Source organism: Cryptococcus neoformans, assembly GCF_000091045.1.
Source record: "Cryptococcus neoformans var. neoformans JEC21 chromosome 5 sequence".
Classification (NCBI taxonomy): Eukaryota; Fungi; Basidiomycota; class Tremellomycetes; order Tremellales; family Cryptococcaceae; genus Cryptococcus; species Cryptococcus deneoformans.
The window spans coordinates 385624-402838 of record NC_006687.1 but is presented as its reverse complement, the minus strand read 5'-3'; the positions used below and the strand labels follow the sequence as shown (position 1 = coordinate 402838).

The 17215-nt window shown below is 48.1% G+C and overlaps 6 protein-coding genes across 6 annotated transcripts; 3 read left to right on the top strand and 3 right to left on the bottom strand.

Annotated features, from left to right (window-relative positions):
- Positions 1-232: 232 nt before the first annotated feature.
- On the top strand, positions 233-1723 carry CNE01470 (hypothetical protein). Its single transcript, XM_570751.2, has 6 exons — positions 233-415; positions 478-587; positions 649-904; positions 968-1175; positions 1218-1304; positions 1366-1723. The coding sequence occupies exons 1-6, from the start codon at positions 383-385 to the stop codon at positions 1602-1604; spliced, it is 933 nt and encodes a 310-aa protein (XP_570751.1). The 5' UTR covers positions 233-382; the 3' UTR covers positions 1605-1723.
- A 208-nt stretch (positions 1724-1931) lies between these two features.
- CNE01460 (expressed protein) lies at positions 1932-3725 on the top strand. Its single transcript, XM_571122.2, has 6 exons — positions 1932-2060; positions 2147-2314; positions 2387-2450; positions 2521-2676; positions 2729-2907; positions 2965-3725. The coding sequence occupies exons 1-6, from the start codon at positions 2029-2031 to the stop codon at positions 3515-3517; spliced, it is 1152 nt and encodes a 383-aa protein (XP_571122.1). The 5' UTR covers positions 1932-2028; the 3' UTR covers positions 3518-3725.
- CNE01450 (conserved hypothetical protein) lies at positions 3637-9450 on the bottom strand. Its single transcript, XM_024657181.1, has 6 exons — positions 8692-9450; positions 8527-8608; positions 7904-8024; positions 5714-6992; positions 4478-5663; positions 3637-4426 (listed from the first exon to the last, which is right to left on the bottom strand). The coding sequence occupies exons 4-6, from the start codon at positions 6973-6975 to the stop codon at positions 4028-4030; spliced, it is 2847 nt and encodes a 948-aa protein (XP_024512827.1). The 5' UTR covers positions 6976-6992; positions 7904-8024; positions 8527-8608; positions 8692-9450; the 3' UTR covers positions 3637-4027.
- A 4093-nt stretch (positions 9451-13543) lies between these two features.
- CNE01440 (hypothetical protein) lies at positions 13544-14152 on the bottom strand. Its single transcript, XM_570746.2, has 3 exons — positions 13870-14152; positions 13715-13820; positions 13544-13661 (listed from the first exon to the last, which is right to left on the bottom strand). The coding sequence occupies exons 1-3, from the start codon at positions 14112-14114 to the stop codon at positions 13629-13631; spliced, it is 384 nt and encodes a 127-aa protein (XP_570746.1). The 5' UTR covers positions 14115-14152; the 3' UTR covers positions 13544-13628.
- Positions 14153-14326: 174 nt separating this feature from the next.
- Positions 14327-16610, top strand: CNE01430 (expressed protein). Its single transcript, XM_570742.2, has 4 exons — positions 14327-14622; positions 14681-15434; positions 15484-15992; positions 16042-16610. Exons 1-4 carry the CDS (start codon positions 14504-14506, stop codon positions 16484-16486), a joined length of 1827 nt encoding a protein of 608 aa, XP_570742.1. The 5' UTR covers positions 14327-14503; the 3' UTR covers positions 16487-16610.
- On the bottom strand, positions 16566-17215 carry CNE01420 (hypothetical protein). Its single transcript, XM_024658516.1, has 2 exons — positions 16927-17215; positions 16566-16861 (listed from the first exon to the last, which is right to left on the bottom strand). The coding sequence occupies exons 1-2, from the start codon at positions 17168-17170 to the stop codon at positions 16701-16703; spliced, it is 405 nt and encodes a 134-aa protein (XP_024514367.1). The 5' UTR covers positions 17171-17215; the 3' UTR covers positions 16566-16700.

Here is a 17215-nt window from a genome sequence, read left to right as displayed (position 1 = left end):
TGAGCGGCCCCCTTCTGTATCGTAAAGTGTCAGAAGGTCTTATCGCATATAGAATTATTGGTCTCAACAAGCAAGCAGAATGATAATAAAAAGGAGACACATTTTTTGCTCGAATAGAAGCTGAGAAGGTTTACCAGAGGTGGGATGGATAGCCGCGATTTCAGGGACAAAGGACCCGCTTGAATCCGATGCGTTGGGCCATTCTACGTACGTCGTATTTAATTGCTGCCATCTCATCTAATCGACACATCCCCATATCCTCCTCCTCGCCGGCATTACCACATGTGCCCAGGGCACTCAGATCCATTGCAACTGCGTAGAGCACTCTCACGTCCCATCCTTCCTATTCAACATAAGATCCAGTGCCGACAGTCTGCCGACCATGCCCGACAAGAAGGAGGAAATTCGCTCGGTCGTGAGTGGTTCCGCAGGGAACAGTCGTCTTTGCATACTAAAGTACCCGGTTGGAATCAATAGACCAAAATCATCTTGGATGAGATGCTAGATGATCTCATTCTTACCACTACCATTTCTGCCCACCGTGAAGTAAAGCGAGGCCGAGTCATCTGTGGGACATGTGGGACAAGGTAACTTGATCACTTACCGAACATGGCACCCATCTGATGCGGGGAATACCCATCATTATAGATGTCGCAGTCACCTACCTCTTTTACCGAACAACGTCGCAAGCTGTTCAAAGTCTCTTCACACATCAGCGGATGCCTCAGGGAGTTCGTCAAGAGCTCAAACGCCGCAATGTATCTCTGAAGCAGGTGGGCGATCAAGTGGATACGCTGTTGGTCCTGAAAAGGGTACAGGAGGATCAACTGGTGTGGGTAGTGGGAGTGGAAAAATTGATAGTAGTGGGAATGCCTTCTTTGATTGCCTGGTCTGCTCCCGGCCTGTGAGTCCAAATTCCAGCCGTGCCTCAATCCATAAGACTTGCTGATTGCGAAACCTTCTATAGATTGCCTCCAATCGATATGCGCCCCATCTTGCTAAATGTATGGGACTCAACGGCTCTATTCGGCGAGTGGCTGCTCGTTCAGCTGCTGTCAAAGCTCGCCTAGGAACCGGACATGATCGATCCAGTCCTTCGCCGTATCTGGCCACAGGTAGTGAAAATGGCGACTGGGGTTCAGATGCAGATAGTGTTGGTAGCAACAAAAAGAAGAGTAAGTTGTCACGTTGGTTTCCAGCTCTGACTTATGGCACAGAAACTCAAAACAATTCAACCAGAAGGAATGGATCCCCCAACAAGTCTGTCGCCAAAGGGAAGAAGGCGAAGCGAGGATCCAGTGCTGGTATGTTCTTCAGTACTTGCGTTTGCGGCAAGTGATACTTGGCTCATAGACCATTGTTCAGGAACCCCCACTCCCCAATTCCCCCGCCAAACTCTCCCACCCTCCAAGCTGGGGAGACCACCCACGAATCGTCAAACGACGCAATCGTCACCAGTATCTTCGCCAGAGAAATCAGTCATATCCGTTGCCAGCTCTGGTACTGGTGTCACGGGTTCTAAGACTCTGCCAGGTGCCAGGAATACCTTACCGGAGATTGTCCTAGGGGACGAATCCAGTGAGGACGCCGACGACGACTATTGATTATACTTCTCACGACCACCTATCTGCATGATACGAAGCTTTTATGATATCATAAGGTCCGCACATACGCTGTCCGTCATCTGTACCATGTCCACCACCGTTATCATTATGTATTGCATCTTACATTACTGGCAGCTGTTATGCAGCTGTCGTGGTTAACAGCTGTTATGTAAACAGAGTCTACTGTTATAATTAAATAATAATATTATATTTTTTATGTGTGATAGCGGCGATGTCCGATGATTGATATCATTCACCGGCCGACCGATAGGCTCAGCAGGCGCTTTCGTCGGCGAGCTGAGTGCAGTGCAGTGTATCGATGTATTGCTACATCTGTTGCGTCGACTGACTATCATTTCCCCTCCATTGACGCTGCCCATAACTCTTACAGGACTCTCATACACTTGCTGACCCATTTTTCGCTATGGTATTCGGCCTTCTCTGCAGGTGGGCATGGTAAGTGGCGGCACTCCATTTTCCGCTGTTAGCATGTCGCAAACAGTATCGACCATCAACCGCCACGGCTAACTCACTACCCACAGTAACATTTGCTCTTACCTATACCCAGCATATGCATCCTACAAGGCATTATCTATCCACCCAGAAAGCTCACCCGAAGCGATGGCTCAAGTGGAGAGATGGTTGATGTACTGGGCAGTGGTTGGGACTTGGACAGCTGTTGAAGCTATAATCGGGTGGACTATTACATGGTAAGTGTGACGGCCTGAAAGTTTCTGATGGTGCCAACGTTTAACTATCTAACCGGTTTTTAATGATCCCAGGATGCCGTTCTACAGTCTTATTAAGACTTTTGTGTTCCTTTCTTTGTCGTTGCCACAATTTGAAGTAAGAAGGACCGTATTACAAGTATATTCGGGAAATCCGCTGATTCGTTCCTTCATCTTTCTGGGCACAGGCCTCCACATATATCTACCGTTCTCATCTCTCACCATTTTTTCAGGAGCACGAGCAAGACATCGATGCCTTCCTCGCTTCTTCACGCAGTCGCGCAGGCTTTGCTTTGGTGGAAAGCGTGGGTTGGATTTGGCAAAAGGCAAAGGTTCAGCTCAACGTAAATCTCTTCTTCCTCATATTATATCTCTTAAGCTCATTCATTGGAACAGATTACGTTGCCTGATGAGCAGCTTCAAGCGGCTGCCATGTTGGCTCAAAACCAAGGTCAAGGCCGACCTAATGAAGGAGGTTATCCTGCTCAGGATGTGCACCAACCTCCTACTCTTTCTGACCCTGCGTCCGGTGCTCTTCAGACGGCGTTGCATTTTGTTTCAAATTATGCTGGGAGGTGTGTATAATCTTAGATCGCATTGGATGTGGGAATCATTTTCTAACCGAACATCAGATACATGCCGGTTGCCCTCACAGCCCTTTCCGCTGCGGCAGCTTCAGCTAAAGGGCAAGCTGGCGAATCTCAAGGAGGCGCCTCATCAAGTATCACACCACAATCCCGTGCGACTCAGATGCCTCAGCAGATGACCATGCCCGTCCCTGTCCCGACTCCTCCTGTCCATCAGCAGCAATCTGACCCCTCTTTGCGTTCCCGCGCTTTTATGCACGCATCCAGCAATAACAGTGCAGGCCAATATCCAAGCCTGAACAACCTCAAGCAGCAACAACAGTATCAAGCGCTTAGCTCCGCTAGGTCTCCTCCCCAAGGCTTTTCGGGCAGATCCGCATCAGGTCCTGCAGGTCCTGCACGGATGTCTCAATCCTCGTCACGCAGTTCAGATGAGTCTCTCGGCTCCAGATATGAAGGATATGAGCAAATTGGGAAGGACGAGCTACAAGAAATGAATAACTCCAGGTCACGGATGCAGGGAAAGAAGAATTGGTTTGGATGGGGTGGACCCGCTGGCATGAATGATGACAGGGATGACAGGGATAAGATCGACTAAGGCCTTCCTTAACGTGTATGCTTGCGAATGCTTTACGCGCCTTGCTCAGTGTATTTACAATAACTCCTGTATCTCAATCTGTGTGTAAATAAATGTACAGTGTCCATTCACAGTATGGATGAAAGTCTGCATTTTGGATCCTGACTGTCCTTCCATTTGACACTTATCTAGAATCGATACTGCCCCACGCAGAGACAGGCGACTGTCTATTATACAATGAAAGAATGTTATGATATTCTAGCTACATGATAAACCCTTAAAAACTATGACAGTGAATAATGTATGAGAAAGACGAAACGAGACGTTGAAGAGCTATACAGTGATAGGGTAGGGGAGGATGGTGCCATAAACGATAAACAATACGTCGATCAGAAAGTCACTGAAAAAAACATGCTAAAAGAGCAAGATAAGTGATGTCTAATGGTACAGAGAAATATGAAGCACAAAACAATGTGCCTTTTGAGGAAGAAATGGACAAGGTTCGCGGACACGACCATACGGGCGGAAGAATCATTTGGCGGCGGCCAGAGAGGGGGAGACACTATTGCTGTGAATTTGTTGAGCCCAAGCCATGGTGTCGGCAGGGTTTGCGTGATAGCCGCTAACAATCTGGGAGACGGAAGAGTCTTGTACAGGCTGAGGGTGGGCCATGTGCGGCATCAAAGACTCTCGTTTGGTGGGGGTCACGTCTTCAGAAGGTGCACTGAAGCCGAAAGCTTCCTGTGCCGAATTGTAATGCCTTGTAGGAGTAGGAGTGCTACGAGGGGAGTGGCTGGCATTGGAATGACCGAAAAAAGGGAAGCCATTGGGGGAATTGCTTCCGGAGATAGGGATGTGTGATGGTCGACTCATTGGTTCTAGTTCATTGGGAGTCATGCGAGGGGACTGGAAGAAACAGAATTTATCGAGCTAATGGTGGTCAGTACAGATTATGGATTAGAGTTACTTGTTTGAGCTTACAAATTCTTGATAGCTATTGGCACTAAAGAACTTGTGGTCATTAGGATGTCCAGTTCTCCCTCGTTCCTCAACATGGGGTTCAGTGTCAATGGAAAGACTGGCTGAATCAGGAGTAGACTCGGTGCTCAGGGTATTAACCGATGACGTGTCCCCAGTAGACGCGGGTGAGGTATAGATGAGGTCAGGTGGCAAATTGGCATGAACAGGCGTAGGCGGGGAAGACCCCTTGGACGAAGGGGGGGTCATCAAGCCATTCTCATCTTCCGCGTCCTCAACCAATTTGCGCAAATTGCCAGTGGAACGCTTCAGAGTCAAGGGTTTGTGGGGCGAAAGATCTGGGGAGCGTACATTCGGCGAAATGACGGGTGAGCGAGATGCCACTGCCACAGGGGTCTTGTCACCGTCAGGCCTTTTCCCGTCGGGATTGTCCGTAGCTCGCGAGCAGTCCCAGCTACTAGCCTCTCCATTCCAACTGCTCCTGCGCTCGCAGACAGGAGGCTGAAGATCAGAAGTTATGGTGGCATAGTTGCCTGCCACGACGTCCATACTTGATCGTTGAGGAGGATGATGAGGATCATGGAAAGTGAGGGACTGTGTAGGCTGTTCTTTAGACGGCGACTGCGGGGGAGAAGGGGCACAGTATTTTGAAAGAGATAGATGGGCATGAACTGTTGGAGGAGCGGGTGGCTCGTACGCAGAGTTAGGAGGAGGGCTCTGCACGGGCGAATCGGAGCGTGGCGGGGCATCATGTTTGTTAAAATTGGGAAATAACCTAGGAAACGTCCAATGGGAGGATCCGGCAGATGCTTTACTGTCCTTGCTACCGAAGACCTTTTTTATTTGAGAAGATGGTGGAAGGGTGTTGCCCTTTCTAAGACCCGGGAGAGAAGATGTGAAATCACCATCATCGAAATAGCTGCCACCAAGACTGGTAGGGCCAGAGTTGCGGGAAGCTCGTCTAGGCGCAGACTTTTTGAAGGTGAAGGAATAGTTCATTCCATCGTTTGAATCCCACCAGTCCTTGTTCTCGACGGAGTAATGCACACAGAGGACTAATTGGCGCTCATCGATTTTGCGCTTGTAATCTTCCAGCTTGATGGAAAAACTGAACCTATCCCAGCCTTCATCACCGGTAGTACTAGCTGGGATGTGACACACATGGGTACCAGCAATCTCAGATACAGTCCTATAATGAAGTCAGATATGTCACAGTAAGTGATGCAAAGAGTGACTCACTGCCATTGATCCAATGTAAATCTGACGGCTACCCATTTCCTGAAAGCCACATTTCGAACGATAACGCTGCCCCTCAATGTTAAGCCAGTGCTTGATTGCAACTCTACCCTCTCCAAAATTACATTCTCTCCTGCCAAACTGCCCCGCGCGTCTGGAGAGAAATCGGTCCTCTTCCTAGGCACTCTACTCGCCCCAGAGAGCTGGATCTGGTTGGCTTCATCCGCAGCCCGGGCAGCAGCATTCTTCCTAGTACGGAACTGTACAAAGTCAGAAGCATCGGTGTCATTCTCCGTCTCCGTCTCAGTAAGCTGAGCATTGTCAGGATCCGCCGCTTTTCCCACTGCAGTGACCTTCTGTTCACGCAGAAACAGCACAACGCTTTCCAAAGCCTTGGCATCACCTTGACTTGTGTCAGCAAATCGGACACTTTTTGATCTCTCGGTACCGAAGGAGTTGGGACTAGTGTCCGTGGGAGACTCCTGACCTTGACGCATAAGATCTGGTGTAGATAATGAACGCGGCTTGAGTGATGGTTTGACAATCTCACCCGACTTCTTTCTGATCATGGCAGCGCTTGGACGGACAGTGGATAAGGATGAAGGCCCGGAGGGTAATTCAGACGTAGAAGCAGAACTTGGAAATGGGATCTGAAGGGAGCCCGTGGCTCCTTGGCCCCCTCGGACATGCCCCGGTCCAGAATTCCGTTGAGGAGCGCCGGGGCGAGGCGACGTAGAAAGAGGATTGCGAGTTGGTGAGTCTCTTTTGGGTGGTTGGAAATTGGGATCAAAACTGATAACATGGGAGGATGAATCGCCGTGGCTGACCTGTCCTTTGAAAGAGGAAGCATCGTTCCCATCTGTTGAGGGTGAGCCTAGATCCTTTGGCCCTGGCGACAGAGGGGATTTGTTAGGGCTTCCATGAAGCTTGATTCCTAAAGCACTACCCTCACCAGCAGGCGGTAGCCCAGATATTGACGGTCGTGGAGAATTGCCAGACCGCCGCGGTAAGCCTTCTAGGGGTTTTGAAATGACAAATGAATGCCGTCCGGCACTGTGATGTCGGGGGATGTGAGGGATGGTGCGCTGAGGAGAAGAGGAGCTGGAGGAGGACCGACGAGGGATTGTATGGATAGGAGCAGAAGCCATATTTGCGTCTAAATCGTCTACATTGGTGGAATTATGCGCCTTGCGCCAAGCCTGCGGCTCCTTTGCGGGGGAAATGAGGGGAGGTGTCGATATCGGTGCTGGCTCCGTATAAACCATGATATCCAGTTGTGCTTCTATAGGAATATATCGGATTAGCACGGGCACAAGAGTTATAAAAGGGGCATGGTAAAATAAATGGTGGGAAATGAGGAATGAGGGATGGAAAAGGAAGACAAATAATAATGGCGGACAAAGAGAAATTGAGGAAGGGAAGACGAGTGATGACGTAGTGCACAGTAAAAATAAATAGCGCCCATCGGGAGACGCATCTCGCAACCCATCCTCTTATTAATGAATGGATAAAAAATATGTAATGAAGGAAAAAGAGGGGTTATGCTAATCATAAGACCAAATACGCACCCGAATCCGAACAACAAGCCCGGCAGTATGGCTTTGAAGGACGGCTCCTCCAGGACCAAGGAAGTCAATACAAGGAGACAAAGGAGCTGAGAGATGTAATGAAGAGCTCCTCCAATGTCACACTTCGTCAAGAACGTGAAAGGAAAATACGAAGTAGAATCAGACGACTGAAATCAATAGCCCTCGTGGAGTCCCCTCCAAAAGAAGGCGGGCATGAAAGTAATAAGAGAGAAATAAAGACTGATATAGTGGAAACAACGAGAAGGGAAAGGGTTGACAAGACTCTAGATATATTACTTCCCCTTACCTATGGCTAATATCGAGAACTCGAAAAGCCAAAGGGATGCAGCATACTTATGAGCTGATCGGCGATATACCGCAGTCATGAGCGGATCAAAAAATTCAGAAGGCGAAGCGTGTGGAGCCCGACACGATGTAAAAAATCCAAGACTCAACACTTCGAGCAGAGACAATCCAGAACGCTAGTAAACTCCTTGCGTGGGAAAGATGACAGAAAAAAAAGACAATAGACGAAAAACACATAACAATCCAGATGAAATAGAAGCTAGTCGAGGTACAAAGCCAAGCAATTGGTAGAATAGGACAATCAGAACCAAGAACTCACCTCAGAAAGTCACGATGCAGCGATTGGAGTGAATTGAACCCAAGATGGTGCTTCTAAAGATGAAAGTCTGTTGGAGGGCGCAATCGTCGCCGGAAAAAACCAAATCAAATAGTCGACTATCCTAAAAGATGGCGAACCGAGAGGGATGATGAGCAGATATGGAAGATTGCAGGGGAAGGAGGCTGTCAGCTTATGTCCTCTTCTGTTATGAGTATACGTAAAATCATGGGAAACGGGACATTGGCTACGACCATCACTGAATAACTCGTCGTGCTCGACATGTAGAGTAACAGAGTGAGGTGATCCGTGCACGGAACATCACACATAACCCGCCAAATCCTTGTCAGGTCATCCGTGCACAGATCACATCGACATCTTGAAGGGTACAAAGGATGTCACGTCCTTGTACATGGAACGACCATGGCACACAGTTAACCACCAACAGATTTGCCAGAAGCGAAAAGCCTGGAATGTGAACTTGCCCCCCCCATTGACGAGACGACGCAAGCGCGCAAAGTACAGGAAGCCGTTGATAGCGTACCATGTACCAAACATTTTCACGGATAAGATATTGGGATCAAGAGCAAGAGGGCAATAGCCAGGATGCACACGAGCAGACTTACCGTTCGGTTCCGGTTTGAAATAGAATAGTGATTTGTCGAGCGCAAGGCTGCGTCTTTATGGAAGGAAGAATTAATCTGACGACTGTTGTTCTCATCAGAAAAGGCAAAAAAGGGAGAAAGGAGGTAGTGGAAGATGTCAGTCACTCGAAGATGTCGGTCACTCACCAAAGTAGATCCGACGCGCTCACCTTCTTCGCCAAAACCAGATTAAAGATTAAAGGTGGTTCCTGTCCCCTATCGCAGTAGTAACGCGTGGTAATAGATGTGTCTTGTATCTCGCGACGCGTTACAAGCAAATGTCCTTTTCCAAACTGTGTATTTTACACATACACACACACCCGGTGTTTTGCGGAGAGCCGAGGGGCGAACGGGGTAAATGGCAGGTGTCGTGGGGTAAAGCCTTGGGGCGAATAGAAGGTATGAGTTAAAGATAATCTATCGTAATCGCTTGCGGATGAGCGCTTTGTGATTTGCAACCTCTCTTGCGTACGTAGGTCGTTTAGAATAGTTGGTGCTGACACTGTCTAGCTCCTGGATAGCCTTGTACGACTTGCGCGTAGAAGATCGAAAACGTAGACGCGAGCTGGCAAAGTTTCGCTGATGAGTGCAAGTCCAACAGTTTTCTGTTCTGTCTAAAGCAGAGCTAGACAAGGACGGCTGGGGTGGATCGTGTGCCGATGAAGGATAATTGGTTTGAATGATCAAACTTGCTGGTTTTTGATCGGAAAGTTGGCTGATGATAGATGTCGCGCCGATCTTCCCAGTTTCGTAGAAGTACAATAGGAGGAAGTGAAAGTGTGGTTTCGAGAATGAGGATGGTTTGTTTAAATTGCAAAGGTCAAAAAGAACCGGTCGAACGTTATGCAGTCTCCCCACAATGCCAAAGAGGGGACGGATGCCGCTGTCGGCTGTAAAATATCGCACAGTCTCTCATACGTGAAGAACAGGAGGAATTTGAGATAACGGCAAAGAGCCATGAGAAAATGGTAGGATGCTAGGGCAGGTCCGGAGCTTCAATTTAAGGGTCAATACAGGGATTGCGAAATCCAGCGTCGAACCCTGTCCCTTTCTTGTACTTGTGCTCTTGCGTCTTAATTATGTCTTTCTGCTTTTGCTTGTCCAGCCGGGGAAGACTCCTCGGTGCCCCGATGCTATGCCCTGAGCTTCCCCTTCTGTCACCACCGAACGCCACCCATCACCGAGCGACACGGCCAACACCGTCTACCAAAATAATCAGCATCTATTCTTCCTGATTATTTTTTACATCCATTTCTATGCTGTACTGTTCGCACCCAAGTTCCAACTTCCACTCTTAGAGTAGTAAAACCTTTTTCCTCACTATTTGAAGTAACAACGCAGCATATGTAGCCCGCTGCAGAAGTGCTAGGGTTAACAGATGGGAATGGTGACTCGTCATCTCCTTAATCCTCCGTTCTCTCCCGGGAGCCAAGAAAAGAGCGACTACGAGTAACTATTTCTATGCTGTATCTATTCTATCTTCCTACTTATGCTTTCGTCCTATGAAATGGCACACGTACGCGCCGCAGGCTATACGCGATAGAATCACGGCAACAATTTTACCTTACATTTTTTCAACACTCTAATTACGAGCTAACAAGGTTCGTAATAGATGATGGCTCGATCCCCCATCATGACACTTCTGCAGCAGATAGATAGCAGCCCTCTGTTGCCTTAGTTTTGGGAAGTTTTAGGTGCTTATTCATAACATATCTATTCCCACGTATAATGAGGATGGGTGCATCAGCAGACATAATTGAATGGGTAAAGCTAATTATAATTAGTCGCCCGACGATAAGTGGAAGAGAACAGAGAGAGGGCTTAAAAAAGGAGTAGTGATAGAAGGAGGTGGTCAGGTCAAACGTAATAATGTCGGATGTCATGATGAAGGCAGCCCAAGGAGACGGTGATAAGTGCTGAAGCGCAGAAAGGACGAAGTCGGATCAGGTCGCTTGCCTTCTGGAGTGAAGATTTACATTTTGCTCTTCCTACATCGCGCGATTGCGATACAATCATTGCACGCGGTCTTCAATCAACAACGTCGTACTGTAGACGGAACGCACCAGGGCTTTTGAAGGTAGGAAAAAAGAATGGCAAGAGGAAAATGCAAATGCTTATTTAATGCTTGATGTAGAACTGAGCAGAACTATGGGTCTTCATACACGTAGATTAACAACAAGCTGTAAGAAGAAGAATAGTGCGTCGTACGAAGTTGAAACTTCACAAAGGCACAATTGATTTCTCATATTCCACATTTTCTTCCTCTTGGTGTCGTTTCACATGGATTCAGGGATCAAAAGTTCAGGAACATACTATTGTGCCGCATATAATCCAGGAACGAGGAACCAAAATGGTCATTACAAGTGGCTCGTCTGGCCAGCCAGGCACAAGCTTGATATCCGCAGTCAGCTGTTGCAGAGTCTTGCAGAGCTGGTCAGCTGAGTCACGACTGCTTTGCCGTGCTTCAACGTCCACACCCATCCGTCCGCGCCCTCATTCCGCCAAGCGCTAGAGAAGTATGTACAGTGATTTTGTAATAATATAATCGTATTAACTTGCTGGATAATAATCCTTGTATATGTGTCAAACGAATACCTACTAATCACAACGGCTGTATTGCTTTCGGGTGCTGTCCTCAACGGATGTCTCACCCGCAGTTTTCAAGAAGTCTTCAAGCGAGGGTGGGGTCGCATTCTATGAGCTCTTCTTTGTAATTAAGTAGTATTAAAACCTCAAGTCTGTGTCTTTTCCGGCACTGTACTCTGTGAGGCATCATTCTAAGTTACGCATGTATTCATCCTTCCATAATAACGATGTACGATGATTGAGACGCAGTCATGGCATCGCTCATCTCAGGGCGCTATTGCCCCTTCTCTTTCTCACTGCTGGGATGTGTTCGAACATAGCGCCGTCACCTGCTCTTCCCTCTTCCCATTGAGTCCCTACCATTGAATCTAACATTACTGTGAATGTGGAGTGGGCTATATAGATGCTTGCCAATAATACGTAGTACATATATGCACTTCTTGTACAATACTATTATATGCAGACAGTGGTCGGTGACCTTCAGATTTCTTCCAACGACGAAGAATGTCTCTAGTGAGCATATACGGATGATATCGACTACTATTGAACTCCCCTATGTTCGTCGCTCGAACTCATGATTCCCCTGAACCAATTATCTGATAAGACTGGAGGTCTGTCTTGATTGCATTTTACAACAGCGAGATGTCTAAATTCTGAATGAGTTTGTAAAGTAGTTGTTTCTATCCAGATTCCAGCATATGTTGTTATTCACTTTCCTTTTTCTTATTTAATGTTTCGTAAGCCATAGGCCATGGGTTCCAAGATCACAAATAAAGTTTGAGGAAGTCAAGTCCGAAGCCATTCAAGCCAAGCAGCAGCAAACAGCTGAGTGAACAAAGGAAGTTCTGTCTTGAGAATCGCAAGCACGATCGATATACTATTAGTAGGGAGTGCGGAGGAGATTTTACGTACTGATAGTAAAATGGTACTACCCATCATCCGCCATCTGTTCATCAATTGATTCCCCACATCTTTGACAGGATTATGAATATGCTGCATGCAATAGCAGCAGGCCCATGCATTATTATTATTAATCCCTTGGAACATCTACTGTTGGAGGTAGGAGGCCAGAAAAAGAGCAAGAAGGATATCCATAAAGCCGATATAGGATGTAGTATCAAATCCCCATTACACTGGAATGGATCCCACATCAGTCAATAGTGAGGTCAGAGGAAGGAGGAGGATATCGGCCACTTCTTCTCAGTCGAGGCTACGTACGTATACTATGTTAGAAATTGATGTCGTATATCACCAGGGAGCCGAACTTGCCCTTGACCGGACAGCTGACGACCCACCGCCAATTGTCGTCCGTTCCCATTTCGTTCTTCTGACACGTGAACTGCTTAAAAAAAGGTCCAGACGATGACGAGTGACGACTCGGAATGTTTGTTCGATCCGATCGGTCAATGATCATATGACAATTGAGATCGGTAACTTTTATACACTAAACCTCTTACTGTTTCACGAAAGCCTCAAACATGTCGATAAAACCACGTAAATATGGGAGATGAATCAAGGAAGGATACCGCAGCAGGATTATAAAGTGAAACCTTCTGTTTGAAGTGCTGCCGCAAACCCGTTCGCTACATCATCATGACATGCCTACAGAACAATCATCCCATCCTCAATTTGTCCCCTACAGCGTCGATTCCGCTGCCAACGTCGCCATCTGATCTTGAGGATTCTAGACCTGTCACACCTGCCAATCGCCTCTACGTTCGCCCCATGTCGAGCCCGCCTCCGCCTCGCCCTAATGGCCCATGCTTCCGCCCAAAGCTCAATATCGTTATTCCTCAATCGCACCTTCTTCAATCGCTCATTGTGGCAGAGGAGCCACATCCTCCTTATCGCATTCACCCATATTTGAGCCCGCCTTTCAGTTACTGCCAGAAGTCAAATGATTGCAGTCTCGGCAGAGATCGTGAATACAAGACTGGAAAGCCATGTCACATTTCAGTGGAGTATCCGGGAAGAAATATGATGGAAGTAGATCTTGAAGGGATGTCATATGCCGCAAAGTGTGCATACAGCCGTCAAATCAGATTGCGTGTATCAGCAATCACCCTATCCATTGTGCTTCTCATGATCTTCCTGATATCCATTTCCCTGACGTCTGGTAAGTGAAAAAAAAAGTCCCACGAGGTGCTGCAACTGATGTAATTGTACTGTCTTATTCTAGCTGGCCCTTACTTCGTTGTTGGAGTATGACTAGACTATCCTTGATGGATCATACCGTCTTCTAGCGCTGAGAATGAAGGAGTTGTAAAGATCAGAGAATATGGTTTGGGAATCAGGGAGCAAGTGGCAAGGACTTTACGCCCTTATGTTGTATCATCATAGTGTGATCGGGTTCGAGACATGCCTAGTTGTAAAACACAGTTGTCGCTTCAGCGCGGGTCGCATGCGGTATTCTTGAATGCGGGTATCATTGTATGCATAGTGTACAGGTACAGTGTCAGTGTAGAGGCCGAGGAATATGACAGGAGCAATAATCGAGATCATCCATTGATCTTCTTTGACCTGCCTTCCCTCTGCACATTTCCATCAGCTGGATAGCAATGCAAGGCGTGCGGACTATACTCACCTTCTTCATCCTTTGCAATTTCTTTGCGGACATCTTGGCCCTCAATTCCTCTTCCCTCTGCTTTTCCTCTTTCCTCGCTCGTCGCTCTTTGATGATGTTCACTTTGCTAACGCTCTGTTAGTACCGCGACGATACAAGATACCAGCCAAACGAACCGTTGCCTCTCGTTTTCCTTCTCCTCTTTCAGCTCCTTTTCAAGCTGTTTAGCAGCTTGTTGAGCCTTCTCCTTCTCCATACGCTTTTCAAAAGGTGTCTTGACAGACGGGCTGATGTATGATCTTCGGAGCGCTGTTTTGGCAGATTTGTGGGCCTTTCCTGGAGTACGGCCATTCTTTGAGGGAGCAACAGAGACAACTGTGGGAGCAGAGGCTTGGGCTGAGGATGAAGGCTCGGCAGACATCTTTGACAAGGAGTGTACAGTTAACACGGAAAGATGTATATGGATGCATGATTCCCAGTATCTTTTTACAGGGAGTCTTTTGAAAAATGGCAGCGATGCGGAGATTGATGAAACTCCGAATCTGTTGCGCGCAAACAACCCGGTTGAGCGATATCACATCCGTTCCTTGCTGCTTGTTTCCCTTTTTCCTTTTCTTCTCTTCCCTTTTCCATCTCCCCATACTCGTCTCCTGTTTCTTTCCCCCTCATCTCGCCCCGCCTTGCTGTGTAAGGATCCCGTATTTTGTATACTCGAGCGAGCTCATCTCCGGCTGGTCCGACCATCTCCCCCCCTAAACAAACATCAATCACACCCGTACTCTAGAACTGGATTCAATTTCAGCTGGTAACATGTCCAATTCTGTGCAGGTCACTCCAAGGAAGCGGAAGGCTGGTACCAGTATCAATGATGCTGCAAAGGCTGCTGCTGCACCCACGCCTAGAACGGCTAGAACCTCAAAGCGCTCAGTGTAAGTCGAGGTGCTGCGCCAACGAACAGTGCTGATACCATGCTTTGTCCATATACAGGCCCGCAAATTCCGCACCAGTACCGTTTCCGACACCTCCTGCTACTCGACACCGAACGTTTGATCTTGAAACACGACCAGCGCTCACTTCCGCCCCTGTGGAAACACCTAAAGCAGGCGTTCCCAACCTTCCGCCTCATCTAGAAACGTTACTCGGTATCCAGAAAGCCTTCAATCTTGCCCTCTCTCTTTACATTGCTACACATCATCCCGTTCTTCCTCCTCATTCTCCCACAGCTACCAGCGTTAAACTGCCCAACCTCACCAATTATTTAGCGATCAAGGAGACAGTCGAGCGTACTTGTGGCAGGAGATTTGGAACCCAGGAACTTGGAAGACTGGCTTGGATATGGTCATGGGATGGAAAGTCTCTCTCTGATGAAAAGTCCATATCTGAAAAGAGCAAGGAAACAGGAAAGAAGGCAATGCTCGACGAAGACAACCCTTTTTTTGTTCCATCATCTCCTGCCTTGGGCTCTGGTGAAGTTTCAGGCATGAGCTATCTGATCACCTCCACGAGAACCCTCGACCCCTCTAATGGAAGACGAGTGTATACTCATGGCGTTGGCATTGAGCTCGAACTGAGGAAAGGTGAGACGAGACAGTTGTTGTCTAATTCCGATGGTGGATTGGGTAACAGGGGCCAAGGCGGAGGAACTGGCGCGATCGGTAGATGGAATGCCAACGGAGAAACTAGAGAAGACGAATTTAGAGAAAAATTGGAAAAGTGGGTAGAGCTGCATGGTGGCTACGAGGTGAGTACATTGGCTTTCAATGTCTTTGAAAATGCTGACCTTATTAAAGCCGCCTGAAGCTACAGTCCTTCCTACTCCTACTACATCTGAAACATCTACTCGATCTACTATTCCTCCCATCCCGATACTTCCACTTCCTCAACTCCCTTCCAACTCTGCACTGCCATCTACCAATTTAATGGCGCAGTTTACATCCCCTTCCTCTGCCTCAATGACCATGACACCCAAAAAGAACCACCTCCCGCCTGCTTTTAGCTCACCTAAGACAGCTGGTCTGTCTGACCCTTTTGAGATTGCAGAGCCCGAGAACAATGGCCAAATTAAGGGTAAAATCGTGAGGAACGGTTCGGTGGAGGAAAGGCGGAAGGCCATGATGGAGAGGCTCAAGGCCAGGTCAGGAGCGAATAAGGCTGTCTTGGCTACTTTGGGTTCTGCAACTGGCGGCTTCAAGAGACCAGGTGTTAATCTTTCCGCATTATCTGCAGGAGGCCAACAGGAAGAGCTGAAGCGAAGGAGTACGCTGAGCAGGTTGGAAAGTGTCGCAGAAGCTGTCTGGATGTAAGTGTAAATTACCCATGTTTCCGGATTGCTGCCAACACCTTTTTAGGATGTTTTCTGCACCTTCGCCTGGCCCAAGTACTCTCCCAACGGCTCCTCGAGGTCGAAGGAAAGCCATACCGATGTTTGAAGTCGCCGAGGTCATCGTCAAAAGCTCTAAAACTCCCATTTCGACAGCTGAGGCCCAAACGTCTCTCCAGATGCTGACCGAGCTCTGCCCATTCTTCCTTACCAACAAGACTATTGGGCGACAAGAGTGGCTTGAGATGCCCATGACGGCTCTTTCTGCAGCTCCGACGTCTCCAACTACGTCCACCCTGACCTCTTCGCCTTCTTCTGGCGCGACGATGGTTGCTCGGCAAACGTCAAGCTCACCCTCAACCCCTAGTCGGTTGAAAGCAGAATTGGTCGGCCCTGCAAGCCCTGGTCGAGTTAGAAGACAGGGAGGGTTAAGAGAAGTGAGAGAAAGGATTCGTCGTGAACTGGGAGAGTGATGTTGCCCCCGGAATTGGGTGGTACGCGCAAGCAGATTGCATGGAGACCGATATAAGTAATGTTACATGGTATAGTATATATTTTTACTAATTAAAAAGTATCTTGTCTCATGCATGCTTGCCTGATTGATTCGTTTTGGTAGAGATAATGTAGAGATTGTAGGGTATATGCTGCATATTAATGCTGGGTATAATGAAGATCAAGACTGGTTTCCTATTTTCCAGGACGGTCCACCATTCTGACATTTATCAGTGGCTTTTGTTCCAGTTCTCCTTTTGGTTCGTCTTCCGCCACCTGTCGATCCCATAAAATTCCCGCAATACCAACGGCGCCCAGTGCTAACCCAAATGCTATCCTTGCATTACCCGATAAAGCTGTACGGTACCGACGAGACCCATTCATGAGCATCTCAACGTGTACGATTGCGACGCAGACTCACACAAATAGGACTGCCAGAGGCTTCTGCTCTTCACATGTTCTGGAATAGGTGTTCGTCCCCTTGCCAAGACTGTTCGTGTGGCGGCCCATCCTGAGCCGGTAGCGCTTGCTACAGGTTCGTTGGCCGGAGCAGAGGACGTCGGGGCGGCGCGAGGTGTGGGGCGTCGGGGCGGGGGGTTGGCAGCGCGACGGTCAGGGCGGGAATTGGATAGATGAGATGGCTGCGGAGTGGGCGGAGAGGGCATGTTGAAGGGTGCGTTACTTGTTTGAGACTGATTAGGAAAACACTC